Below are 27,997 nucleotides of genomic sequence, written 5' to 3'. Positions count from 1 at the left end.
TCATTTCCACTTGTGAATTAAGTTGGGCTTGAGTTCAGTCCTGCCTGTGCGGGCAGGTGTCACAGGAGCTTAGTTTGACACCAGTCAGTTTGTCACAGTCCTCTCTCCCCCATGGTCAGTACAGGAAAATCCCAACAGGGCCCATTCTGTGCTTGGGACTCACATTCCAGGTCAGGCTCCTCTCCAGTGAGGAATCGGATCACAGCTTCCAGCTGGTTGAGCTTCCGGTGGTCTGGATCAATGTCGGTGATGCAGTAAATCCTGGTGGGGAGGGAAGAAGCAAGAGGAAAGAAAACCCAGTCAGGCAAATGCTCCAGAAAATAATAGCTGCAAACAAAAATTCAGGAAGGGACCTTGTGCTGCAGAGATTTTGCTGCTGCTGCATGTTGTTCCTACTCAAAATCTAACAATGTGGCTATATGAGCAATAACAATCTGATGGAGAGACCTGAAAAGCAGAGGGTCGTGTGCAATGTGAGTAGACTGAGAGCAGAAAAAGCAAGAGGAAGAAACAAAATGTGAGATGAGAAATGATATTGCAGTATGATAGGATGGCAGTAAAAGCTGTCCCAAATGGACACAGCTGCAGGAGCCTCAGGACACATTTTGGGGAGAAGCAGTATTACAAATGCTCTGTATTATAAAAAATCCCATTCTTCTAATCCTGCTTTCAATTTTGACTGCTTCATTGTCAGAACAAGGGAGGGTAAGGGGTTATAAGAGAGAATTACAGCTCATAAAGGAGCTGAAAGGAGTGATTTATGAGGGAAGCCTAAGAGAAATGAATATGTAAAGTGTGGTAAGCTGACACCCCAAGTTAGGAGTAGAAGAAGGAGAAGTCACTGCTTATGTCTCAAATGTGCTGCCTGTGAAACTTGACAGTGTAATGAGAGGTGTGAAGGGCTGCAGGGTTTGTTGAATATAGTTATTTTGGCTTTGATACAGGCTGGGTTCATGTGCTTGAGTGTAACTGAATGTCGGGTTCATGAAAATCCCAAACCTCACAGCAATAAATGGAAAGTGCCATGCTTCACCCTATTTCGTATCCAAACCAAGCAAACCCATAAATTACGCTTGCTATTGAAACGGGGGTCATAAATCACCTCCATGTTCACTAGAAATTAGGTCTAGGCTCAGTTCAGAAGAACGCCAACCAAAAATAAGCTAGGATTTAAAAAAGCATTTCAATCTCTCACCAAGCTTGCAAAAAAAATTCCTGACAGATCTGACATACTGTAGGTTTTGTGGCACAATTCTGAGCAACACAAGGAGGAATAAAATAGGTCTGAGCACAGAAGACTGAGAATAAATCTCAGGAGATGTTTCTTAGCAGAGGGATGTGCCAGGCCTTGGTGGGATCTCCCGAAGGAAGAGATGGAACTGAATTGCCTGGAGACAATCAGGTCTTTGCAGGTACAGACCCTGAACAGCACTACTGTTTCCCTAGGCCACAGAGAGTGGTGAACTCAAACCAAATTCCTGGGAACTTTGCCAAAATCTCCTGACAAAGTCCTCTGTGACTGGCAGGATTTCCTCCACTTACCATTCATTCGCTAAAGACAAGTCTGGCTGGAGCAGGTCATGCAAACCTGAAACCAGATAATACATAGAGTATGCAGTTAGGTACCAGACAGACACATACAGGCTGTGAAGGAGAAGTAAAGCAGTGAAGTTCAGAGTAGCTACCTTATCCCTTAGGATAGCGTGGCTGTGTCAGATTAACCTACCTTCTTCCACTGAAGTGTTCCCCAGCAAAATGTACTCCCCATGTCCCCTGGATAGCACAACACCCAGGCTGCGGGCAGGAAGGAAAAAAGAGAGCTTGTCAGCAAGGAGAGGTGTAATCCCTGAACATGACACTGCATTCCCTGCAATTACAACCCCACAGCTATTAAAGAAAAGAACATGATCGAAAGATTAGGTGAGATCCAGTTTCAGCACGAGGCTAAGGAGCCTGTCTATAGAGCTATGAGGCATTTTGGTGACATTTGTTTTTTGACCAGTGCTGTAGGCTCAGGTCAACAATAACATTTCTCGAATTTGTGCTAATTTAAAACCATTTCAGCTGGGGAAAAAAAAAGCAAAAATATTTTTGCTTGATTTGTCATGAGATGTTTTATAATTTTCAGTTTATCACAATGTTTTGTTTAGAATCATACACCATAGCATAAAATATATTCAGTGGAACTGAAAACTGAAGAAGTCTCATTTCTCTGAAATGAAACGTTTCACCTGAGCTATATCTTTTAGACTTTGAACCTCAGATAAATCTAATATACCTTCTGAGTTGACCCCAGGGATATTTTAATGGCTAAAGGAACAAAGAAGTCAGTTATTCACAGTGCTGTACTCATGACTTGTAGCCAGTTTCATGAAGAAAAGAGACCGATTTGCTGTCCCTGATGGCAGACTTCTGACACCCTGGATTGGTGTCACATGAATCCTTGCTCACCTGAAGGGTGTTCCACTGATGTCCGTAAAGAAATAATCATTGGTGAGGAAAAGAACTCGTTTCTGGAATAAGAGCATGAATAAGAAAGTGAGAGACCATCTGACAGACCAAGAGCATAGTGATGATGGGGACCTGGGATGTACATCCCCAAAGCTAGGCAAAAGCAGTTGATCATTACCAACACTTCACTCTCTGCTAGGGCTGGCTGGAGGCAGGGTTGAATGCGCAGTATTCAGCATATTCAGCAATTTGTGACTTTCAGGATCCAGGCAGCCACTCTGTCTTTCCATGTAGGGCTTCAGTTAAACCATTCTTTGCTCTAGGGCTCCTGCACAGCCTGAAGGAAGGGGTGGGGGGAAACTGCCCTCCCTCTTGCACCCACTGAGGCAATGTGCTGGGGCCCTGCTGCTCTTTTGCTATACCGAGTAACCTTGATGGCTTTGCACATCATCATCATTATTATCCCCAGCAGGAGGGGGGCTCAGTGGGGCAGGTAGGAAGGAGAGGTGGGGTTAGAGGAGAGACAGCATGGCAAACCAACCCACAGTGTGGGTGGGCAGCCAAGGCCAAGTCTCCCCACTCCTGTGGGAAATGCTGACATTCCTGACATTTGCTTTTGTGCTAAACTGGGACAAAAGATTAGCGTATTTCAATTTTATTAGAAAACATCAGTAAAACCCCCAATTTACATTTTCAAATTGGAAAAAAGTGCTGATTCAAATCCAAGCTGGTTTGATTCACTTGAAAATATGTTTTTCAGACTGATATTTCAACTGAAGACATTTCAGATTATTGAAAGCTGCTTCAGAACTTCAGCTGTTTGCCAGACTGGCCTTTTCCTGTAGGAAAGTGTTGATTTCAGTGGAACTCTTTTCCAAGGGAGAAAAGTTTTTGGAAAGTTTCTATCCAACCCTTATGCCAGTATATGAACCCTAATATGCTTAAAATCCCAGCCCCGGTCTGAAAACGAGGTGAGAGGATGTGTGTGGGAGACAGGGAGTGAACACAGAAAACTCAGTGTTCCCCAGGGAAAGTCATGCCTGCTCCAGCTTGCTCAAGCCACGCAGCAGTGCAAGCCGAGCAAGGCACAAAGGGGGAGCCAGCAACAGCTCCACACTGTGCCCCAAGTTTGTGCATGCAGTGTATGGGCTGATGGGGATGGGGGTTATTGGTAGGTCAGGAAGTGGCAGATGGCTCAGCCACTTCTCTCCCCTTTCTTTCGTGGCAATTGTGTACTGCTGAGCAACAGGGGCTGAGTTTTTTGCTGAGCCTAAGATGTTATAAAAGTGCTGTGATACTACCAAGGACCATGGCATGGTGGTATTTTGGTGGCTATGGGGAAGGTACAAGAGGTGTTAAGTCTCCTTTTCCTTTCCAGTCTGATCTAATGGTGGAGGCAGGGAGGTATGTGGAAGGAGATCCAGGAGTGTGGGCCGGTCTCTGGGAGAAAGGGTGCAGTGGAAAATGGCCCATGGGCGCCACTACTCTGAGAACCTTTCCTTCAGCAGGGCTTTGTTCTGCTTATCCTTTGTTCCCCTGAGCTGCCCCTCTTCTGCACATGCAGCCACACAGCACTTGTACCTTCTGAGAAGGAGGGCAAACCTCTGTTTGGGTGGGAGGGAATGGGTGGCAAATCCTCCCCAAGAGAGCTGGATGTATCAGCACTTATCTATGGGAAGGAAGAGGAGCAGAGGCACCCTTGAGCTGAGCAGGGCTGAGGATGATCAGACAGGACTGATCATCCCTCCCACAACACAGTGCAAGGGAGAAGACAAGAATGTGGGTGTGCTGGCACAGGGATAGGATAGCTGACTCCCAGCACCTGCGGTCTGGGAAGACGTGTTTCCAGTTTTGGTATTGTCACCACTTATACTAGGTATCCAGTCCTGGCTAATGCGGTTTGCTACAGCTCTTACACATGTCCTTGCCCTTTTGCTTTCACAGTCACAACCCTATGGTACCCTAGTTGCAAGCAAAGGCATTTTTGCTGCTAGGTCTCTATAACAACCACTCCTTTTCTTTGGTCCGTATTTTCTCCTCTCTATCTCACTCTGCTCTCAGTGCCTCCCTGAGATCAACCTGGGGAGCTAGCATTTATGTGGCTGGCAGAATAATTCCTACTCCCTTCACTCAGCCCTTCTCTCTGCCTCATCGTCTTTGTTTCAAGGCTCTGTCAGCACTTTCTTTGTTTCAATGCTGCTCTGCTTCATCAGCTGGCAGAGTACAAGTGAGAATTGCTAAGTTTCACTTCTGGTCCCCACTCCACGTGTATTCTGATAATGGTGAAACTGTCACATACTCAGCTTCAGTTTCCTATTGTGCTTCATAAAGCTTACAGAGCTGCAGAATAAAATGGCTAATATCTCTCACAAAGGCTACTTTTTGTTATCTTTTTTTTTCCCCGAGTAGAGGAGCAGAAAGATGTCCCTAAAATACTGAACTTAAAGAGGTGTCTTTGGATGACTCAAAATAAATGCTATTGAGGGTACACAGAGACAGAGAAAGAGGTTAAGCTAGCAAAATAAGCAATCTAGACTTACAAAGAATAGATCGTGCTGGAAAACCATGATTGCTTCTCTGAAAAAATAACAAAGGTAATAGATGAATAGATGAAGTGAATAAAGGACATGCAATGTATCTGGGTTTATATAAAGCACTTGAAGCAGCTTCTCATTAAATTTCACTCTGAAGAATCTGTTAAAGTGGGCTTAAATAAGATGTGGAGTGAGAACCAGCTGCAGCACTGTAAACAAAAAGAAAGAGCAAACAACAGGGAAAAAGATCTAATGAGAGGAAGAGACTGTCTTAGGAGCCTTTATGTACAGTGATCTGTAAGACAAAGTAAAACAATACTTCTCTGTCTACTGAGAAAAAAATCTCAATGACCCTAAAAATTAGACAGATTAGAGAAAACAGAGGAGTGGGGTTCACTTGGAAAAATGGCAACTGGAAAAATAGCTAAGAAGCCTGGAAACCAAGGAAGATGTTCCCACGCAGCTGTAGAAGGGATAAAAATATTGAAGGGACAAAAGAAAGGAGAACTGAGGCTCACTGTTCAGAAATGCCTATTGCAGAGAATAGAGACTCTCTACAATAGCAACTAGGAGCAACAGGGAAACAGTACTCAAATAATTCAGCCCAGGTACCTGTGAACCAGAAATAGTACAAGTGACAAAGGGAACATTAATAATTGCTGAACAGCTTGGACTGAAAAGTGTGCAAGTATTTCAAATGCAGATGCTGGCAATGCCCAGGAGAGGAAGGGCAAAGTCATTGACAGGTACCTGATAGTTGCAACACTAGAAATAAAGAGAATTTAGTTACAAGCTGTAGCAGCACAACTGTTCAAAGGAAACAGGGTGGTGCCTTCATTAAGAAATGGCACCATTTCAGCAGTGGCTGTGAGCAGTTGGTTTAATTGGAATTGGTGTCGACTGTAGCTTAGCATGGGAGCAGTTCAGCCAGCCTGATTGCCAAAAAAAAAAATATTGTTCTCTAATAAGAGATGGAAAGTTTTCCTGAAATATGGAAGACTTCTGGGCAGTGTAACTTGCAGGACTCTGGAATACTTCCTAACAGGAAATGATGAAAGCCAAAATCTTTGGGAGAGTTAAATAAGCCTGAATGAAAAAGTACCAGTGAATGTAAATGTGCAAGATAATTTTGCACTGATTCCAAGGGAAGATGTATAACCCTACCTAAGAGCTGGTAGGGAACGCTCAGAAGTCTCCATTTTCACTAGGGCTTTTCATAAAACATCTGTAAATATTTGCATAGAAATGGAACCCTCGACCTGGATAGAGGAAATCACATTCTAATAGAGTGAGGGACAAAGTTTTCATGAGTGTTTTTGGGTAGGGAAAGGGACTTACAAAATAGCCTCCGAACCTCTGTCTGTCTAGATCAGCTCAGTATAGCCTTCCCCAATCTAAACTCTTGAAGAACCCAGATTCATTTCACAGCCCTATAAACAATTAACAGCATGCTTTTTGGCTTTGCCTGGACAAAGAAGAGATTTGGGAGGCATTTCCAATACCTTTGTATGAGCAGAATGTTGATAGGTATAAAAAGAACTTCTAACGATGCTCTATTTTATGTCTTCAGCACATGTGTTATGTATATGGTGAAACAATAAAATCTTCACACTCAGAAATGCTGAGCATTAAAACCACATCCTTTGTGGCACTTCAGCATCCATTTCCCATCCCCTCCCTCGTGTGACCTGAGCAGAAGTATAATGTCTTACCCCTTTATCCACAGGGACCTTCACATCCATAGAGAGGTAGCCTGTTTCCCCATTGATCATGGCAGTTCTCAGCTGCAGAGGTGAGCAAGCGTTAGTGTCTCCAAGCAGGACAAGAATTAATAGAGCTTGCTATTAACATACAGGGTCTGTCAGAAAAGAGTGACTGTACCCCCCGCTCCCCCCAGGTCTTTCTTGCTTCTTTTAAACTGAAAACCTGTTCTCGGTGGTCAGGATCCTTGTTCCGTCAGGCTGATAAGTGACACAGAATAATGATGGCTTATACTGAAAGCTTGTTGATACGTCTTTTCAGTGAAAAGAAAGGATCTGGATGCTATGAAATTGCCAGTCCAAGTTTCAGACTTCACAGTTTGGCAGCCAGAAAGTCATTAGCATGGTGCTTTGAAAGCCTGGAAGTGGAGGCAACTGAGAAACCCAGTAACTCCCCCAGACTGATTCCAAAGCTCTTTGACATTTTTAAAACTGATTTATAAATTGTAGGCTGTATTCAGCACCACTTCTGAAGTGCAGCAGCGCAGCTGTTTAAGACAGCAAACCAAGAGTGTATGATAGCAGGGTAGGCAGTGAGAAGACCACTTTATTCGATCCAGTTTCCAAGGGCAAAATCTAGTTTTCACAGTTACTTCCAGCCTCTTGCAAGAAAGAGCCAGGGAATTTTTCCACTAGTGCAGAGGCTTTAACTTCAGGTCTAGCCTGCCAGAGCATATCAACCTACTGCTTCAGCCTGGGTAGAAAAAAAGGTGGGAAGTAACTTATTCATTCACACAAATTGCTTCCTTACTTCCAGAGACAGGCCTCCATTCAGGTGCTAGCCAGTCTCAACTGCATTTGCTTTACAAGGCCACAGTTTTGTTTATTATGGCTGTTTGATGTGGGTTATTTACGGACCTAGAATATAAAGCTTGTGTTCCCCAAGGCCCATGTCTTGGAAATTAAAACACTGACTGGTACTATTACTCCTTTCTGGCTAAGAGTGTTTGACCTCCTGCCAGAGCCACAGCATACTCTCTGTTCAGGTCTGACAGCCTGCAGCATTTGCTATGGGTTTTGGGTTTAGTCCAGATATTGGTTTCATCCATATCTTCTTGAATATTAGGCATTTTTCCCCTGTAAGGCAGTGGGAGAGTAAATGAGTGGCTATCTGAGATCTCCCTGGATCTCCTCAGCTCCAGCTACTCTGCAGGCAGGCTCCTGGTCTTGTGAGCAGCCCCCAGATGACAGTAGCTGTAGATTGGTGCCACAGTCCAGGCTTGCTATGTCTTCCTCATCAGCTTTTCCAGGAGTGAGAAGTCAATTACAATCCTGATGTCTGTAAGCACCCATAATGCTCAGTCCTTTTCAGGTAGGACACTTCTGGCAGCAGCTGTACCCTACTTGGAAAAGTGTGTAGCAGAGTTTGGATGCAGAGGAGCTCTGGTGGATGCTGAAGCACTCATTCCTGACACTCCAAACAGCAAACTCTCCTGCTCCACGGCAATGAGTCTCTGCTGTGCCCATCACTGGTAATGAGTTCTTCAGACTCCTTTCCCCGGTCTGCTTGTGTGGCTTCAAACCAGCACAGACATACAGTTTAACTGAGAGGTTCTCACAATATCTATGTGTTTTGCCACTCGGTTTCAACATCTTTCCAAACTAACTTCTTCTTCAGTGGTTCTGTAAAAACTGAAGAAAAGCTGTTTGGGTGACAGCTTCTAGACTGCTGTGAGGATCTCTTGATTCTTCCCTTTCCCCCTCACACTGAGGGGAACACTGTGTTGTTATACAAGCAAGCCCAAACTAGAGCTGTTGTGCATCAATTGGTATTTTCCAGACAGTGCCATCTTCCCTCTCCTACATTTCTGTTTAGCAGCTGGTCTGTATTACACATCATTAGCACTTGTGCATATTTTTCCAGTCTGAATATGTTGCTTATCAGTGCTGCCGAGATTATACTGCAACTGATGTTGAGTCTGTCATTGATCTAATACCATAGCTGCAAATATGGGTGTTGAAATGTTGGCAGCTCTCTGCTGCAGTGGGTGTATCTTGAGAGTCTCTAGACTTGCTGAAGTCACACTGCAGATACCGTTTGCGTCACTGAATGTCTGTGTACCCTCAGAGACTGCACAACCTTTCTGCTGGAAAGGGTTAGGCAGTACAGGAACACAAAGTGGCTTTGTTTTTCATGCCTCTCGTGACTTTTTTTCCATTGGATAGTTTTACTCTGATTGCCTACAGACAAAAACCTGACACTTTGCATCATATTTGCATCAGGTATCAGTGTTACTTGGTCAGACAGGAACCTGATAGCCAAATGAATATGACAGCAAACTTCTCCAGTTCCCTGGATTATTATTTTCGTGTATGTGTAAAATAGCAAACTGTAAAGAAGTGCAGCTCCAGAAACTGCTCGAGTAAGAGAGATAACTACAGTGGGAGCAGAGCTTCGAAGATAACAGTGAAGCCACACAAACCCATTGACAACCTGCATCTTGGTGGTTCCACTGCACATGAAGCTTCTTATTTTTATCTTGCTTTCCATGTTTCACACCCAGTTCCACTCTTTCCTTTCTTAGTTTGCCACTCTCCCACTTCCCAAGTTCTGCTGCTGAGACCCTTCGTACTTGGCCTGCACTAGAGGCAGTAGCTACTTTGATCCTCTTGCAGGGCGGTTCATTTGTCCTAACTGTTTAAGTGGGTATCTATAGCATCAGATCCGTTTATCTTGGAAGTTTCCCCTGTAATCCAGAAGCATGTGACTCACAGCTAATTCTGTCTTACTCCAAATTCAGTTCTTATCTTAGCAACTTAATATCTATTCTCTCCTAATTCTTCTGAGTAAAAGAAAACCAGCCACAGAGGAACCGATCTACCTTCTCATTATATGTGGCAATGTGCAGCTGTTAAGGTGATTGCTGTTTCATGTTTATCCCTTTTAAACAATTTTGCTTAAAAGACAGTAAAAATGGTATTTTCTGATCTTTTCCCTCTGGTCAGCTACTGTTTTCAGTGCATCTACACCTGTGCAATAGAAACTGGTTCTCCTCAAGTGTCTTAAGTCCCTTATCCTCTTTGTCTATTGGTAGCAATGGCTACCAGCTTTAGTCTTTTTCTGAATGTCCTTTTTTCCTTGTTGCAGATCTCATTACTTGAGTGGCTTCCTCTATATCTCACATACTACATGTTGGGTAACATCATAGGACACTGCCATACTCCTAAATTACCTTGGCTTTACATGAAGGCAGCATTTGGGCCATATATAGACTGGCTCCTTGGAACAGTGTATGTATGCCCCTGCAAAGTGCTTCCTTCCTCCTGCCAGTGCTTTCCCTCCCTGATCCATGAGAAGGAAAGCTCATACTGGGAAGGAAGACAGGCACTTTGTAGAGGAACATCATCTGTGTCCCTTTGTAGCAGGAGCCAGTTAGGCACGGAAAAAAACATGAGTGCCTGCTGTTCCCCTGCTCCTTCCATACAGGCACCCAAAGTAACAGAAAGAAGGAGCTGCAAAAGCAGGCTAAATTCTCTTTCTGGTACTCACTATTTCATCACGGTCTTCCCATTCCACTTCTGAAAGATCTACGCTGTTGTAGTTTGGCTTAGGCTTCAGTTTCTTTCCTTCTTTATACTGGTGTTCATTAAAAAAAGAAAAAAAAAAACAACAAATCAAGTAAGAGTCTAGGTAAGTTTTTAAACTAACCTTTAAAGAATTGAGATGTAAATTGAAAAACAGAGGGGTTTCATTTGTTCTCTGACTAGGAAGGCAGCTTTTGGGTGCGAGTGCCTTCTTGGTCCCATGCCACGTACTTCTTTATGTGGGCGCTGGAGGGGTAGAAGAGTTGAAGTGGGAGAGGCTGATCCAGGAGCAAGGGGCAGTCAGGAACACAGGTAAACTTGGAGGTAAAGGCAGACCCTTTGTGAGAATATTCTTCTAAATAGATCAGCACAATACACTTTCCTCCAGGGAATATTTTTTTTCCCCGTACAACTTAGCGTGCAATCCCATTAACACTAATAATAACCAGCAGGAGATCTTTTCTGATGGGAATTAGGCTTTGACTCCACTGACACAAAGGTAGGCTTTTCACCTAGGGCTAACACATGCACGAGAGCTATTTCTCTGTAATCTAGGAGAAGGAAGAGATGTGAAGCAGACTAAGAGAGTCCAGTTTCACGTGGAGGATAAAGCAGTGCCCATGCCTTGCCCCATCCTGAAAACACTATGTGTCCCTTCAGATATTGAAGTAACTACTGGTGCCTGTGGTCTCCCTGCGCAAAGCTTCCTTTTTGAAGATAGCTACCATGAATCCGCCAAGCCAAGAGGAAGCTTATAGCTGCATGCAGGTGGATTTGCGGTGACAGGCATGTATATGAAATGTGAAATCATTGCATGCTTGGGTATCTGAGTAATGGGGGCAGCTGTGTACTTGCAGACAGATGTGCAGCCTGGAGCTCCAGGTGGCACCGCGAGGGAGAAATGCTGTCCTTGTGTCTGCTCTCTCAAGTCCCAAAGGGTCTTTGCAGCCTACTGGTCTCTCAATTGTATCTGACTTACCATGGCCCTAAGATCTGTGGACCCTGCTATCCTCAGATTCCCAGACTGTCCACACTACAGCTGTTGGGTAGCTATTACTAGGGTGCTACTTGTGCTAAATCTTCTTGTAGGAGATATGCCCAGCAGTGAAACCTTGTGTTGATGCAGATACATGTCCACTCACAGTGCAGCAAGCACACACAAATACAACTCTCACATTTAGGAGAACAGACAAGCAGGGTACTTTACACTTCATACACGTCTGTCCAAATACATATCTTTGTATGTGGAATTGATTTCTCTGGCCCTCATGCTCCTGGGTGCCTATATATCAGAGCCTGGTAGCCTCCACAGCTCAGTAAAATATGAGAAATCAGGAGCATCCCTAAAAGCTGCTGTTTCCAAGTAAGCAAAGGTTCTCAAATTCACAGCTATACATACCAAAGGACGGAGGTCTGGATGTGAAAGGATGTACCCGTTGTTGGTGTTCAGAAAGGCGTATCCATGGACACCCAGCTGGAGAAAGAGGCGTTAGAATAATTAGTGTTTTACCTATAAACACTGCTGTGTAACGGGTGCCACTGACACCCTGGCACCACAAGTATTCAGAAGTATTTCCCTTTTTTAAGGCATTGAGTGGCAGAAAACAGGGTCCATCCCAAACCATTTATCTCCAGGTCTCTGGCTGCTCTGTCTGAGCAGGCTGACTATGATGGGATGAAGAAAAGGATGGGCAGGTAGCTGATTTGCATACGCATTCAGAAAAAGATGCCCTCCTAGAGTATGATTGTGCTCATGGACAATTGCCATACAGGGGCAGAATAAGCTCTCCACAGCAGGCACAGCAGTGCTGCACATAAAATGGGCAAGGATGGGGAATGTTGTAAACAGTACAGAAACAGTGGTGACAGGTCTGTATGCCAGTCACTACCTATGCAGAGCAGTTAGTGATCAAGTGAGTATTAATCTCACAGATGGCTTCCCTGGAAACCCAGTCAGTCTTCAGAAGAGCTTTGTTTCAGTATTGGCAAGATCAGACCCGGCCCAGGCCAATTGTACAACCCTGTAGTTTTAAAATGCGTTTTAAGAAATAGCACAAACTAACAAGAGCAGGCACTGGTTTACCTGATCTGGAAGAGATTTTGAGAGAGCAATTACCCAGATCAAGCCCATATATAATACAAATTCCAGCTAAACCCCAGGTGGCTAAAATCCTGCTGATAGCCTGTGCTTGCCAAAACAAGAGGTGCCTCAAGGAAAACAAGAATGGCTAAGGTTTCTGTCTTAAAAAAAATGTTGCAAATTTATATTCCTATACAGATGATCCTGCAGGGATAAGAGTTGGGAAGTGGGGAGGCAAGTCATTTAAAATTCGTCTGTGCTCTTTTGGAGGGAAAGAATTCTGTGTTTCACACATCCCAGATCAAAACTTTGGACTCTACCTACTTGAAACGGTTTTTGCAGAGCACACGGAGCTCAGCTCAGCATGGCAGGAGTGAAACCAAGGCATTGAATCAGGACTACAGCAAACTTCCTTGTTGGCCTGTTAAAGCTGGAATTTCCCAGCCCAGTAAGCACCATCATAAATGCACAATCTCTCAAGGGCTGTAACTTTGGAGCTGGTCCTTTGTAATTCATATGCCAGGGGCTTAAGTTGAGGATCCTAGGTTTCCAAACTGGTCTGGAGTTGAAAGAGGTTCTGGGAAGTCGCTTCCTGCCTCTAATGTAAGGACATCTTTCAGATGATTTTCCCTCCTTCCTTGCCACTTCTTGGAGGAAAGAACAGTGTCCTTCCTAGTCCCAGAAGAAAGATTTTTGTGACATATAGCGTTTGAGTGACATGGTGGGAGCAGGTGGTTTTACAGAGAAAATAAACATCGATAAAAATTGAAACTCATAGATAAGGTTTCCTTAGACCCAAACCAGCTAGCTTTTGGTGCTGAATGTATGCACCACACCACTTAGTTCCTGGGTTGCCTGAAGGATTGTTTCCTATAGCTGCAAATGAATGGTCTGCCCTGCATCCATGTCTGCAAGCACCACACAGATTCATGGCCTCTGACAGCGTTTTCAGTTCTGTGAGTCTTCAGCAGTTATATTTTGGACAACTGCCTAACTGGTGGTAGTTGTCTGATAGGTACTAGAGAGAAACTGAAAACTGGAAATGACGGCTCAAATCACCTGATTTCATGGTGGTCCTCAGATGTGCTTTGCTGCCTCCTGGTGTGCAGACTGATTGAACAAAAGGTCACTGCACAGACATTACAGCAGAAACCAAACTAAACTGCATCTTGGGGTGTGTGCATGGGGGAGAAGGGCTCCTATGGATGAATGTACTATTTTTACCTATACTGAACATATTACTAATGGAAAGTTGTTGGACTAACAATTCTGGAGAGCAAATACTTTATTTAGGTACAGCACAAGTGAATGAGAGCCAACTTCCTGTGCACTCTCCTGCCAAGAAATCTTCACGCTGATCTGGAGAAAGGAACCTCTGGGCATGGCAGAAAATTTGGCTCTCTGCAGTCCATTCAGTCCTCAGTTTTTCTGCTAAGTGAAACTAGTTTAATTCTTGCCAGCTGGTGTTGCAGCTTTTGTGCACTGAGAACTGGATATAAAACTGATTCTTCTGAGGTAGGCTGTCAGATCTATATCAACTCCAAGGGATCTAGGTTAGTGACCATCAAGATGCAAACACCCCATGATGTGTTACCAATCTACTGGATCATCTGGGACTTGTGTTTCTGAAGCAGCACAAGAGCTTCTAATAGTGAATGATTTCCCATGTGCTATATAGAAATAACACATCACCACATCCAGCATCTCTTGCTTCACACTTATAGTTCTTCCTACAGGCAGAGGAATGATTTCTCAGTCATGCCCTTGGAAGAATGACTGGTGACTTTGCTGTGCAAAACAGTAAATCCTTTTATCTCAGTCTTACCTTATACCGTGGAGCAAGTTTTAACAACTCCCTCAGTGGTACATCGGAGCCCACCACACCAAGGAGAATGCCATGAGATCGCTTAAAAAACAAAGGAGAATCCGTTTTCAGAAGCAAGACCTGGGTAGTTTTCTACCTGAATACACATTATTGTGTTCCTATGAGTCTCTTCTGTATCCTCTTCAGGCCTGTGTGAATATGTTAATTGAAAACCAGCTAGCATACTTTAAAAAAGTCTAAAGAGCTTGCTCCAGTTTTTATGAAAAGGAGTATTTCTACCCAGCACTAGTCAGCATCTTTAACTATGGCTCAGAAGTAGCATAAAATCACTGAAAACAAGTTTTGAGGGAAACCCCCTCAGTTTCAGTATATGTAAATATACAGTAACGACAAGGCAGTCACGCAAAACAACATGGATTGGTTGATAGCTTGGGTTGATTAAACCAAATGCCAAATGTTAACCTAGGAAAAAGGAATGACCCCTAAATGGAGAACTGGTTGTTTAATAAGTGTTCAGAGAACACATTTCAGAGAAAATGACACACAGGATCTCTCACTGCAGCACTGTGCTGCTACAGGTTAAGGCCAGCCTCAGGTGGTGAAGGCGGGCAATTGTTTTTAGGGCCAGGAGAAGATACAGAAGGACACAGGCTTTTTAATCTGCTGAGAAAGTCATTATGGCAGGAAGGTGAGACCAGACAAATTGGAAGTGGAATTTAGACACCAGTTTTTATTGCAGAGTGAGAAACCACAATAAAGAGGTCAGGGCTGGATGCCTTTCTTCAATGATGCTTTTGCCAAACACAGGTTATTCGGCTCATGAAAAACCATCCATATGAAACGTAAAGGTCTGCAGTAAAAAGCACAGACTAGGCAAGGCAATGATCTCTTCCAGCCTGAAACCTTATAGGTTTGTGAACGAGGCTCAGTCTGAAAATGGAAGGGATAAAACAGGGGAAATATAATGTTCAAGGGGTATTTTGAAAAGACAGTATTCCAACTATCAATTTTGTCAGATAAATTGTCAGCTGCCCTTTCTGCCAGAGGTCTACCGCAGTCTGTAATGGCTGGCTGTTCTTTCAGAGACCCATTGGCTTTAAAACCTTACAAAGGTCTGCTGTACCCTTTTCACCTTTGCTGGCTGAAGGAGAGGGAAGCCTGTGTTGCACTCACCGTCTCGTTCTTTTTGCTGAAGACTGGCATAGCCACTGTTGTCATGAGCAACAGACTTTGAGCCTGAGATGCAAAGAGCTGCCACAGAAGAACGAGCCACGTGTTAGCAAATGCAGTACCACAGATAACCTGAACGAAAGGCACTGGAATTCCCAAAGACCCCTGATGCTGATTACAAGTAGCCATCTCCTTGCCTCCCACAGCCCTCTAAAAACAGATGACAGCACTTCTCAATACTCTGTATCCAAGAGGATCGTGAGATGGATGCTTGCTCATGAGGGGTAATAATGATGGGATGAATGCCAATGAAGTGTGTTGAAGCAAGAAAAATTAAAGAGCTGCTACAAAAACCTGCAGAAGTGGTGGCACAATTTATACCCACCACACATTGGGAGTGTAGACATGAGCACTTATACAACAAGTGTGAAAACCACCAAAACAAGGAGTACAAGATAGAAAAAAGCAACACAAATATGAGCAAAATCACAAACAAGATGTCATCTATATTGCAGACACATAAATACCACAAATGAGAAACACCAAAGGCAAATATTTAAAGGGCACAAATACACACAGGGCCTGCTTATATATACTTGTTACTTAACCATCTAAGCTTAGGAAAAACAGAGACAAATCATGATTCAAACAGATCATGGTGAGCTATCTCTACAGGGAATACAGGACATGGACATGTAATGGGGAACAGATACTCTCAGTTCTGCAGAAGACAGATTCTCTAAAAGCACACATGAAAGGAGGAAAAAGGGCAAGACACATGTGAAGAAATCTCCCAAACATGCCTAGCTATCAAAAGAACTTAATTGCTCAAAGCCAGTAGCACCTCCCTTTCATCTCTTACTTGGTCAGGTAAGTAGTAAGGCAAGAAATTACTTTCTGTCTCCATTATTATACATGCTAGGAACCATAACAGAGTGAGTCAATAATCTATAAAGTCACGTGAAGGAGACTTGAGCTTGGTATCTTGAATTACTGGTCTAGATTATTCTTTGTGAAAACTTTCCATTCACAGCAACACTCGCACTAACACACAGCAAGTAAACTTCTCCAGCACTTAGTGGATATATGGAGAAAGAGATACATTGAACTAAGCTACTGCACAACACGGACACCCCTACCTACTCTGAACCAACAGCGCAAGCACAGCTCTCCAGTACATCCATCATTTCCTCTCCTCTTCTTGTGAGTGTAAGAGGACTCCTCCAGTGCTGCAGCCCCCACCCCCCTCCAGATGTACAGGCCAGCTGTGGCTGTGAGCACTGGCACTGACACACCAACTGGCACGAGGGAAACGGCACGCTCACAAAACACAGGGGTGCAGTTACCTCCTCAGACTGTGGCAGCTAGTGAGAGACACGGACGAACAGATGAATGAATACATGAATGTAGGGGTGAACCAAGGATGGGAGAGGCTGGGGCAGAGGAATAAAATAGCAAAACAAGCAGCAAGAGAAGAGATGCAGCAAGAAAAGAAACACAACAAACAAGTCCCTGTGGCTCCCTTGGGAAGTGTGACACCACACACTGGTGCCAGGGGTGGCATGCCTGCTGATAAAATAAACTTGCTGGGTTTAGCAGCATTTCTGGAGGTTTTGCTTTGCACACTCAAGAACCATGTCCTCAGCTCTCACTTGGCACAGCTTCTGCAGCAGGAGACATTCCCATGTCATCCTCACTGAGCTAATGGGCCATGGCTGCAGCCTCAGTGGTCAGCCACAGCACAGAGGTGGGGGATGCACAGCCACAAAATAAGAATTATAACTTTGGCAATGTAAAAAGGCATGGAGACAGAGGTTGAGGAACATCTTCTATCTGGGGAAGTGCAGGGGAAGGCTCCTTCAGTGAAGGTTTACTCTTTTGTCCTTCCCTTCACTCCTTTAAATTTTCAAGCTGCCTTGGCAACACAACACTATAATAGCACTTGCTCATGGTCCAAATGTCTTCACATATGGAGGCCTGAGACAAAGCAATGGGTATTGGGAGTGCTGACTGTCTGGTCCTTTGCCACGCGTCCTTTACCCACAGGGCTGAGTATAGGGCCACTGCAGTGATATTAGGACCTGCTAGCTCAAGGAAGTGAAGAGTGAGCCTGCTTCCCAAACTAAGATCTGTACCTTTTAGTGGCAACCAGTATACATTTAGCTACTGGGCTGGAGGAAATAAGTCTCTGTGACCCATATCCTGAGCTGTAAATCTTTCCTGTGAATAATCCCTTAGAAGGCAACCTGCTTACACGCAAACACTACTTAAATCATGCTGTACCTGTGATTAGTCCTGGGCTCCCTGGTATCTGCAGACTCAGATCTGAGTCTGCATACACATCTCAACTCCAGCACTGAGCAGAAAAGAAATACTGTCTCAGCAGTGCCAGAGCCCAGTAATTTCTACCAATCAACCAACTTCTGGTTTTACATAAATTTCAGGACTTATTTAGATTCTGATACACGTAAGATATTTAGATGGGAATCTGGGACAAGTTATATGCTTAACGTACTAGCTGGGTGTCTTATGCCTTTGCCAGTTTGGCCCATAGGCCCTACTGTTTGTTGACTTAAAGACTTGTGCTGCAAGTCCTTACCGCGCTGTCCATGTAGGCTTCAGTCCAAATAATGTCATGGTCGTGGTTGATGACCATGGGGCGGCTGAGGACATGCAGGTATTCCATCACGTTCTCCTGGACATCTGCCAGCGTGGAGATCTGAGTGTAGTAGCCTTCATGGAGAAACAGAGGTGTGAGTCACGCTGCTCACATGTCTTCAGTATTTTAAGTGAGAGTCTGTGCAAAGCTAGAAAACTAGATGTCAAAGACTATATACCCAGATGGCTATTATCTGCTCTTTACAGAAAGTGCCTTGACATGCCTCGTATCCACAAGCTTCTATGGACACATGTTTCTGTGGAAATCTAGAGTTTCAAAGGATTGGCTCTGTTCTTCTCAAAATACCAGACCAATGCACAAGACCGGAGTCTGGATATCATGCCAAATAGATGTAAAATGTTGCTTTGGGTCTTAGGAAAATCCTAAGTAAAAAAAAAACCAACCACCAGTAATCAGGCTGCCTTTGTTCCTGAAGGCCAGACATATGCAAACAAAGTATTCCACCAGGCTACCCACTTACCCTGCCCAATTTTTATACTAAGCCCAAACTCCCAACTTACCTTCCAGACGTTTTCCAGCACACTACTCTTCAGTCTGCCTAGCTTTACATCCAAGGATAGTGACTACTTGCATCTACCCATTGGAAGCAGAACCTAAAAGTGCAAGTTACCTATTTTCCTCTGCCCCTGCAGATGGACCCATGCCAGTCTACAGCAAGGAGTACAGGGGAGGAAGGTTTTCAAGTTATCAAAAGGTGCTTAAAACTATCTATCTGCTTAACGGGTTAGAAATGTTAACACAGTGTAATGTCACGATTCTTGCTTCTCACCACGTGGAATGGATTGGTTGTGCTTGGCATGGGACAGAGTATGTCTGATAGATGGAAAACACTACCATGTGAAAAGGCTCATGATCTGATAAGCTTTGTGATGTGGGAACAGATTTAGTGTGCTTGAAAACAAGGACTACAAGAGCTATACAATGTACTGAAAGAGAAGAACCAAAATCAGTGAGCCTTGTGCAGAGCTCAAGTCTGGTGAGAATTCAAGTGCAAAGAGCACATTTTTGTTTTCTGGTTATTCAGGAGAATACATTCTCACATTTTATGGTGAACCAACAGCGCAGTGAATTCCCTGTCACTAATCCTAGGTCTGATCATGCAAACTGAAATCTAGGTTTTTGTTGCATATATCAAAAACTAAGAGTGTTACATGTGATTCAGAGCGCTAATAGACAAACATTTGAGCCTTGGATGTCTCCAGCTCACAGACATTCTGCAGGTTAGCAACTCTTGTCTGTCGATTATTTTCAGTAGCAAATGCACCCATGCATTTCATAGTCTGCTGGAACCACTGCTCAGACAGGAAAAGAGTCAATATACCTAGCTAGTCAGCCCCCAGCTTCAATCTTCCCTTCCTTTCCCTGTTTAAGCAGGATACTGGTGTAGCAAGCATTTCTGACTGTCTCCATGCAGGCTGAGGCCAAGTCATGCCCAAACAGCTTTTCTTTTTCCCCCGTCTCTTCTTTTACCCTTGCAGAGCCTGTTAAGGCTAACTGGACTTTTTAACTGGCCCCAAATGTATAGAGGTGACTCACTTACTCTGAATGGATTTTCCCATTCATGCCGTATTCAGAATATTGGGTTTGTGGTGGGATTAACAAGCTATTCTGGTACCTCAGTGAAACCACCGGCACACAAAAAATTTGGCCAGTATATAGGGGTTAACCTGCAGACCTCATGAAAAATGCTGTTAAATCTTTAAAGAAGAGATATTAGTTTTGTATCTCAGCCAAAAGATGTCACAGGCTTTCTGACAGAGTTTTAGACAGATTGTCAAAAGCCAGCAAGTGGGACACAATAAGCACAGGGACTTAGATGGACTACAGCCAGCATGAATCTTGGTCATAGTGTCCCCTGGCACCGTAACAGGAAAATGTGGTGGCTCAGCACGGAGGGCTTGTGTTAGTTGGACACAGTCACTCTGAACATGGACTAGCAGGGTTGTTTTTTCCTTAGGTTGCTTTCCAGCCAAGGGTTCCTGGGCCCCAGGCTGTAGTGGCTGAACTGTATAGGAGTCCAGGGCGCTGTGGCTGCAGTCCATACATGGTACATGTGATGGGGACAGGGAACTGTTCCCATACAGCACCTTTGTTGTTGCAGGCGATCCATTTCACGTTGGGGGCAAAAGTGACCTCCCGTCCAATGAGGTAAGTGAAAACCCGGACCTGGGAACAAGAATGCAAAGATAGAAGAATTAGGCTGCAATGTGCTAACAAACCCAAATGGCTGAGGTTTAGCATCCTGCTATGCACTAGTGTGAATGCTTGTTTGTGGTGCATAGCAATAGCTCTGCCTTCACACAGAGACAGGAGCCTCTTGCTCTATTTGCTTTGCATTTTGTGGGCTGGAACTTGATTTCCATTTACAATAAGCCCAGAAAGCCAAGTAGCACCCAAGGTCATTTGAATAACAAGGCAGAAGTGCGAATTCTGTTTGATTTTATGATAGCAGCTCTGCCAGGCACTCAGCAACCACATGCAGAGAGGTTTATAGCTCACAGGAATCCTTTACACAGGGGAACAGCTGGCTGCATGAATCATTTAGAGAAAGCTTCACCATTTCTCCTGTGTTTGACCAGCAACAAAAGAGCCAATCCTGAAATAAACTGCTTTAACAGCCGCGCGCTCTGGTCTCTCACTGGGCTGCTTCTCTCCCTTTGCGCATTGCTGCTGTCTGGGATGAGGTAAGCAAATAAATCATGAGGGTTTAGGAGGAACCCTGCTTTATTCTTCTTTCACAGTCTGCTTTGCTAGTACAAGCCTGTAATCATAGGCCCCAAAGTAAATAGGGCTGGAAGACATGTAGAGATTTTGCCTGGGCCATTCTTTTGCATATCGTAAGAACTGGTAATAGCTAAACCTTTCCCAAACAGCATCAATTATAAACAGTCTTGGATGGGATTAAAATACCTTTTCTTCTTTCCAAATTATTTTGAAGTACTCAGCTTAGTCTTTACCATTTTATCAGGAGAATGTTTTGATTGTCACACCTTTAGAAATCAAAGTGTATGAAAATATAATAAATCTTCACTGACCTACAGCTACCCATTTGTGATCCTACCACCTCTAAAACCGCCGCAGCAGGCTCCTGCCTGGCTGCTTTGCTTTGTGTTTACAGCTGGATGCATGTGGGTATCAAAGGATGTGAATGCTCAGCCCTGCCTGACATCCTGGCTCACGCTCTTCCATTCCCACCGTAGCAGGATAGCACCTTTCCTTGCCCTTTCCATTTAGCACTTCCCAGACAAACCTTCCGATCTGGCCAGTTGTACTTTTCAAACACAGCTTCATAATCCTCCACTGCTCCGTCTGTAATCAGCATGATAGCTTGGTTACACAAGCCTCCTTGACCAGCCTCTCTGAACTGCAAACAGAGAGGAAGAGCATTAGTTACCTCAGCATGGGCTGTTTATGTGTAACTGCAGCGTATTTGTTCATGGTGAGCCAGATCCTGACCTTCCCTTGTAAACCTAACGCTGTGCTTAAATAAAGACCGTGTTTGTATGCTGCATATAATTGTTTTATTTATACAGCCCTACCTAGCACAAGAAGACAGAGGAGACTCTACAGAAGTAAAATAATGAGGAAGTAAGTCCTGTGGCGGAAGGGTGCGATTCCCTGCTGCCTCACATCTTACAGTCACATTCGTTTATGCAAACAACTATAGGCTGACCATAAACACTGCAATTCTGATTTGACAGCAATAACTGTCACTTTTTATGGCAGAAAGCATGACAGGAGGAGGAAATCAGACTCATTATTTCAGGGCAAATCCATCAATCTGCCAAAAAACAGCAGAGAAAGGCAGGAGCATGTGAAAAAAAAAGAGCATTACTGCCATCAGGGCTGAAATAGGTTATTAATGTGCCAGATAAAAAGGCCATACACTCTAATGACAGATGACCTGTTATCTGTGCATAAGTGATATTTAAGGTAGAGTGGAGGTATTCTGGGACTTTGGTATAAACGTTCATGCGCTCCCAAGAACACATTAAGAGGTGTTGAATGGGCACTGAAAAAGCCAGACCCTGCCTGTTTAGCCAGGAAAAGCAGCCTTCAAGTGCTGCTTATCTCCTGCGCCTGCCTGAAGAGCCATTTGCCTCTTGGTTCTCTAGAGCCGGTGTACCTAAGAGCACAAGTGCCTTACGCAGCACCAGCACAGGTACTGAATTAGAAGTCACCAGAGGAGGTAGCAGAGGCCATGAAAGCACAAAAACACACAGCCACTTTGCTGCGGCTCTTAGCTCAGTGTCAGCCTGCGCTTCTCCCTGCAGAGCATCTCACTGCTTCTGAGCATGGAAAAGTCTAATCGGCAAAGGATACAAAAACTGATGCAGAGTAAAAAAAATATGGAAAGAGCAAGATACAACAGCTCTGCACACAAGATTAATGAGAGGCAATGGCATGAGATAGAGAGCATATGGAAGACTAACTGAAGGGTGACTAATGTTATATCAAACACAGCAGCAATTTTAAACTGGAGAGGGTAGTTATATCTTATAAATGAGGAGAAAGGTATCCAAGTGGCGAGACTAATTACATAAAATGAAAGCAAGCACTGAGTAGGAGGACAGGAGCACAGGATGCAAACTGAGACTTTATAGATGTTTTAAGGTTCAATTAACAAGTCCCTTCTGGTGTGGTAATACTTTGTTAGGACAGAAAGCAAATGTCTTTACTAACACAGATGGTACTGTGGTTCCGCTGTAGATTAACATCATGACCATGGATACCTGGTGCTAATATTACCATAATGTCTCCTTTCACCGCTATTTATGTTATCAGTCTTGCCTCCTTCAACATTACTCTTAACATCACTGAAGTACCTGTTACTCTACTGCAGTACGTATGGATTCAACAGCTTCTGAATGACCACATGTGTGAACCCATTTCTCCCTGTTTCATGTATCACTGACCAGAATAGGTACAAGTGATCATGAAAGAGAAAGGTGGTGTAATAAGGTCATTCCTAACTAGCTGCTCTCAAGCAAAACATCTGTGTGAATTCCTGAATCAGGATGAGGTAGTTGGACATGCTCTGCATCTTTTGTGACACCACAGCAGCACACTGAGAGGGGAAACAGAGTGTACCTCTGTTGCTGTGGTCATGCCAACCCAACAGTAGGGATCTCCCATATCTTTCCTTACAGAGTCCCTAAGATCTGACATTTCCAGTCATCCAAAAAGCTTCTACACCTTGTTCTATAAAAAAAGCCTGTCACTGCCAGCTAGAGGGTAACTGAAGCTCCCGAGTGAGTCAGAACATGTGTCTCCCCCCTTCAGCAAGGAGACTCAAGGCAAAGGCTGAGGATGAACAACAGGAACAAACATAGGATGTGCTTAGGTGGAAACAAAAGGGGAAAAGCAGTTGATAGCTGCATAGGATTCTGCTGCAGATCATCAGGTAGGAAAAAGACAAGGAGTCTCAAGTGAGTTGTTTCTAGGACAGAAATCCATTACGTGCAGATTACCAGAGAACGGGGCTAGTGTGAGCACCCGTTAAGGAGGCATAGGGTTATGATGGTGCAGGAGATGCTGTCAGAATGAGGTTTAGATCACAGATCTGTGAACCTTGTAGTTACAAAAGCAGCTTATTCCAGTCTGTTGCAATCTACAATGTATATTATTTAGACAATTGTTAAATTAACACTTAATTAAGGTCATCCGCCATTTCAAACTACTTAAGATCTCTCTTCATGTAGCTTACTTCAGACCTCATAATACTCAGATACTGAGAAATTAGATGCTGTATCAGAACCAGCAATCTCCTAATTACAGGAGTAGATGGTATTTTCAACAGGGAAAATGAGATCATCAGTGTCATAGAAATACAGATTAAAAAGACAGATTTAGAAAACAAATGAACAAGAGGTAATCCCTGGCTTTTAGGTCCTTTTGTGGCTGGCTGCAGCTGTAGCAAATGATCTGACAGCATTCACATCAGGCTCTGAGCATAATTTCCTACTCTGACTGAAATCTCAGGAGCATGAAGGAAGGGGAGAATGGGAACAAGATGTCTGCAGAACAGGTGCCTGAATAGGTGTGGGCTAGAGCTGCAGTCGGCAAATAAGAGCTGAAGCTCTGTATTCTCCCATATAACTTTGGTTGTACTACCAGGAGTAGCAGGCATGATCTCATTAATTCACAGTCAGAGTCTCTTATACTCCCTTGTTTGCTCACTGTCATTTACTTTGCAGTTATAGCCAGGCACAAAAGTTACTAGTGAAGCAATAAGAACATCAGCATAGCTCAGTGATGCACAGGCATGCATGCGGATTATACACATCAGACCGGATGACGGAGCAGCCCCTCTTCGTCTCCTTCTGCCCCATTCTTACACAGACCTGCCTCCAGAGAGGCCTCTGGAATTACTGAAAATTCAGGCTTAGTGGAAAGTGTTTCATGGGTAGAAAATTAGCTGAAGAGAAGAAAACAGAAAGCTAGTGAAGAACAAATGAGAGATGGCATTAAGCAAAGTGGCATAAACTGGTAAACAGGAAATCCTGAGCTTTGCATGTCCTGAAAACTATGCTGCAGAATCCGAGTCTGTAAAAATGCAAGTGGAATCAAGAAAAGATTTACAAATGCTCAGAGAAGAAACAAGAAAGGGAGTAAAAGGAGTATGTTGCCAGATGATAAACAACAGAGGGAAATGGTCAGGCAGAGATGCTTTATAGCTGTCATACTTCATCATCAAAAGGACAATATTGTAATGGCTGTGCACACACTGAAGTGATAAGAAACAAAGAAAAGAATTAATGAATTACAGGCAGGGTCACAAAGTGGTAGGGTTAAAGCAAAAGTTAATTGAAAGCATTTGAATAATCTCTGCTCAGCAGGAAGGGAAAGAATTGCAGAAGGTGTTGCTGAACTACTTGCCTTGTGAGCCGAGACCTGACCGGGACTGACATCCCAAAGGACAAAGTGGGAATGAATAGAAAACTTGTGTTACAAGAAGGGGATAAACTAGGTGGGTAAATTGTCCTTAAACATTTAGCACATTGCTAGAAAGGTTAGTAGCATGGTCCTCTTGTGAGCATGCAAATGAAATGCTTCCCCACACAGGTAGGGGCTAAGAGGCCACAAACTCCTTCGCTTACTCCCATCAGCAGATGGGCTCATTCTTTTCATGACACCAGTTTGCTCAAGTTACATAATACATCTCACTGAAGTCCAGTTTTTTACCAGTTTTACCACTTGTTTTTTTTTCACCTATAGCCTTTTTTGAGTGACCTACTCATAAACAACTTCAAAATCTATGTTATTTCTGAGTTCAACTGCCACTCAAGGTACAAATTAAACCAGCTTGGAATTAAGAGGAGGCACCATTCCAAGGTGACCTCAGAGAGCAAAACTTGGGGTTTCTTTTCCTCCACTGGGTCAGAAACCATCAGCTTTCAAAACACCTACTTAGTCTGAGAATTACCCTGAGAAAGGAGGAGCCATAAGAGTCACAGATTTCGTATAATCTAATCCTAATTCTATTCTTATATAACAAATATATGAATATATTTATATCACTCTCTGACATAGGGCTGTGTTTGCATATGTATATATGTACGCACATCTTTGGCATGCCTATAAAAATATATAAGTATCTTTTCAATTGATGTACATTGGAAAGGATAGTCAGAGGCTCGAATACAGAACAGGAGGCTGAATACTGGCTGAAGAGGAATACCGCAGAGGCGGATCAGCCGTATAGGAATTAACAATGTGACAGTGTCTGAAGAAACATAGCTGTTGTCTTACATTGTGTTAAGAGGACTGTGGTGTGTAAAACAAGGAAGGTGATTATTCTGCTCTGCTTAGCACTTGATAGCTCTCAGCTGCAGCACTTACATACTGGTGGGAGGATGGTGTTTCAGGGAAGGCAGCCTAGAAGCAGCCATGAGGAGAGCAGCGGCCAGAACAAAGGGGTATAAATCCTACAAGAAAAGGGTGAGAGGACAAGACGTGCCAAGTGTGTTGAGAGGAGAAGACAGTGGTGAGAGAGACTAAAACTTGATAAACAAGGAAGGAGCTCACTTGACAGAACTTTGAACCACTTTATGAACGTATGCTTAAGACCACAGTATCCCTGGCACGCAGATTTTATTGAAACCACTTGGTGTGTGGCTAGATTGAAATAGAGAGTTTAAGTGGTTTATTGAGCATGGCTGAGAGGGGCAGAGGAGGCTCTGGCTAACCATTCTCCTGAAGCTATTCTGCAGATTGCGTCACAGATTAAAATATATCCTGTCTACCCCAGAACAGAACAGAGGAAAACAAAGACAGTGAGAGATTGTGCTCTTCTGCAACCCCTCTGTTACTCATACCTCACTGAGTGGGTCTCTACTGGGCTATTAATTCTACAAGCAATTGGACTGAGGAAAATTACCAGGGAAATTTTGTAATCACTTTCATTACAGATATTATTACTGGTTGTCTGTTGTAATCAGCAAAACCTGTTTCATCAGTGTGATGTAGCAATTTTCATTTTCATTCCCTTGCGTATGCTCCTGTGGACAATAACAGGACAGTCTGTGAGTAACAGCTATGACTACAAGCTTAGAATGTGAATGTTGTCTGACGGGAGGGGGGTGGCCAATTCCGCCAAAATTCCCCTTTCTCCTGTCTGCGTGAATGCAGCAGCACAGATATGTTTCAGGGCACACTGATGGAAACCATTTTCCTTTCCTATTACTGATACAGAACTAAGAATCTCTAAGATTTCAGAGAGTCCATGAAGTATAAGAGCACTTGGCAGGTGATACCCTTTTGACTCAAGTTGTGATGCTTGCTGAGCCTCGAGTCCTCCAGCTGGTGGTATCAAGACACTCTCTAGGTGAGTCCCTAAATAGGGAAGCTGATGTTTGGGGAAGGCTGTTCTAGGACAGCAGACATGGTTCTGTACTTGCATGCCTATGTATGTGCATGATGCTGCTTGTGCACTGAGACATCACCTCTGTCTCTTCTGAATGTCATCAGGCAGACGGAAATCCTGGGATGAAGTTGCAAAGTGCTACGTTAGATATTAAGAAATCATTCTTTCCTCTGTTGGAAAAATTGTTTAAATATTGTGATTTATATCTATACAGGCTCTGGATCTTTGTTTTTAAAGTTCAAGTTAATTTTGTCATAAAGTTCAAAGCCACACGTAGATAAATCTAGCAGGCCTCTAGTCCATACAGTTGTTCTAGGTTTATATCATTACTGCCTCTTTGGTCATCTCAAGTATCTTCCTCCAAAGATGTTGAAGCATTACTACTAGGAGTGCTGCCAGCCTATGACTGCAATGCCAAAGTTACACCACAGTCTTCTCAAGTTGCCATTAATTCCATTATGCTTCTGTAACCACTGGCAAATCAGCATCACCCACCACCATCCCTGGGTTCAACTCTGATCATGCTTGCACTGGCATAAATCAGGAACAGAATTACCATACCCAACAACAAACTTAAACCTTCAATTTGTAAAATAAGTAAGACTGGAGAATCCTTTCCAGGGTGTCAATACCTCTAGCACATTACATTTAACATCAATATCATCGTTATGGCCACTAGCATCATAGCGTGTACGTATTTTCCTCAGCCCCAAAGGCACTGGCATCTTTAGGCCAACCACACTATACACAGGGCTACAAGGAGGTGGGGTGCTCAGCTGGTTCTTTGTCCTTTTTTGCTAACCTTCCTTAAGAAACAGAGTTAAATTTTATGTTTATCTCCAGACTACTGAAGTCACAATAGTTCACATAAGGCAATGAATCATTTACAATTCTTATCACAGGACATGATCAGACTGACTGATTAATTCTTCTGTACCAGTGATTTCTTCCCCAAGCACTGACACTCAAAGTGACACTGAAATAAACCTGAAGCCTGAGAATAACGTTTCACATCTTCATCATCATCTACTTATCAAGGCTCACATTGTAATAACATTACTTATGACTAGAACTGTCACCCTCAGCTGATCAGTTGTATTTTATTG

General features: G+C 43.6%; 1 protein-coding gene across 1 annotated transcript in view; it reads right to left on the bottom strand.

Moving 5' to 3' along the window:
* The window catches only part of CACNA2D4 (calcium voltage-gated channel auxiliary subunit alpha2delta 4), a 128,687-nt gene that overhangs the window by 76,706 nt on the left and 23,984 nt on the right, over positions 1–27,997 (bottom strand). Inside the window, exons 11-22 of the mRNA XM_061444683.1 lie at positions 21,276–21,389; positions 20,113–20,191; positions 17,945–18,078; positions 15,349–15,426; positions 14,176–14,256; positions 11,670–11,744; positions 10,236–10,322; positions 6,698–6,769; positions 2,452–2,513; positions 1,727–1,794; positions 1,543–1,588; positions 164–261 (exon numbers count right to left, since the gene is read on the bottom strand). Of these exons, the coding sequence (XP_061300667.1) occupies positions 164–261; positions 1,543–1,588; positions 1,727–1,794; positions 2,452–2,513; positions 6,698–6,769; positions 10,236–10,322; positions 11,670–11,744; positions 14,176–14,256; positions 15,349–15,426; positions 17,945–18,078; positions 20,113–20,191; positions 21,276–21,389 (994 nt within the window). The remainder of the gene's footprint in view (positions 1–163; positions 262–1,542; positions 1,589–1,726; positions 1,795–2,451; positions 2,514–6,697; positions 6,770–10,235; positions 10,323–11,669; positions 11,745–14,175; positions 14,257–15,348; positions 15,427–17,944; positions 18,079–20,112; positions 20,192–21,275; positions 21,390–27,997) is intronic.

The sequence above is a fragment of the Pezoporus flaviventris genome, unplaced genomic scaffold (genome assembly GCF_033815535.1).
Source record: "Pezoporus flaviventris isolate CSIRO_AGI_PZ_B2104156 unplaced genomic scaffold, CSIRO_AGI_Pfla_v1 ptg000002l, whole genome shotgun sequence".
Taxonomy (NCBI): Eukaryota; Metazoa; Chordata; class Aves; order Psittaciformes; family Psittacidae; genus Pezoporus; species Pezoporus flaviventris.
Note: the sequence above shows the minus strand (reverse complement) of the source record. Positions and strands in the feature narration are given on the sequence as shown.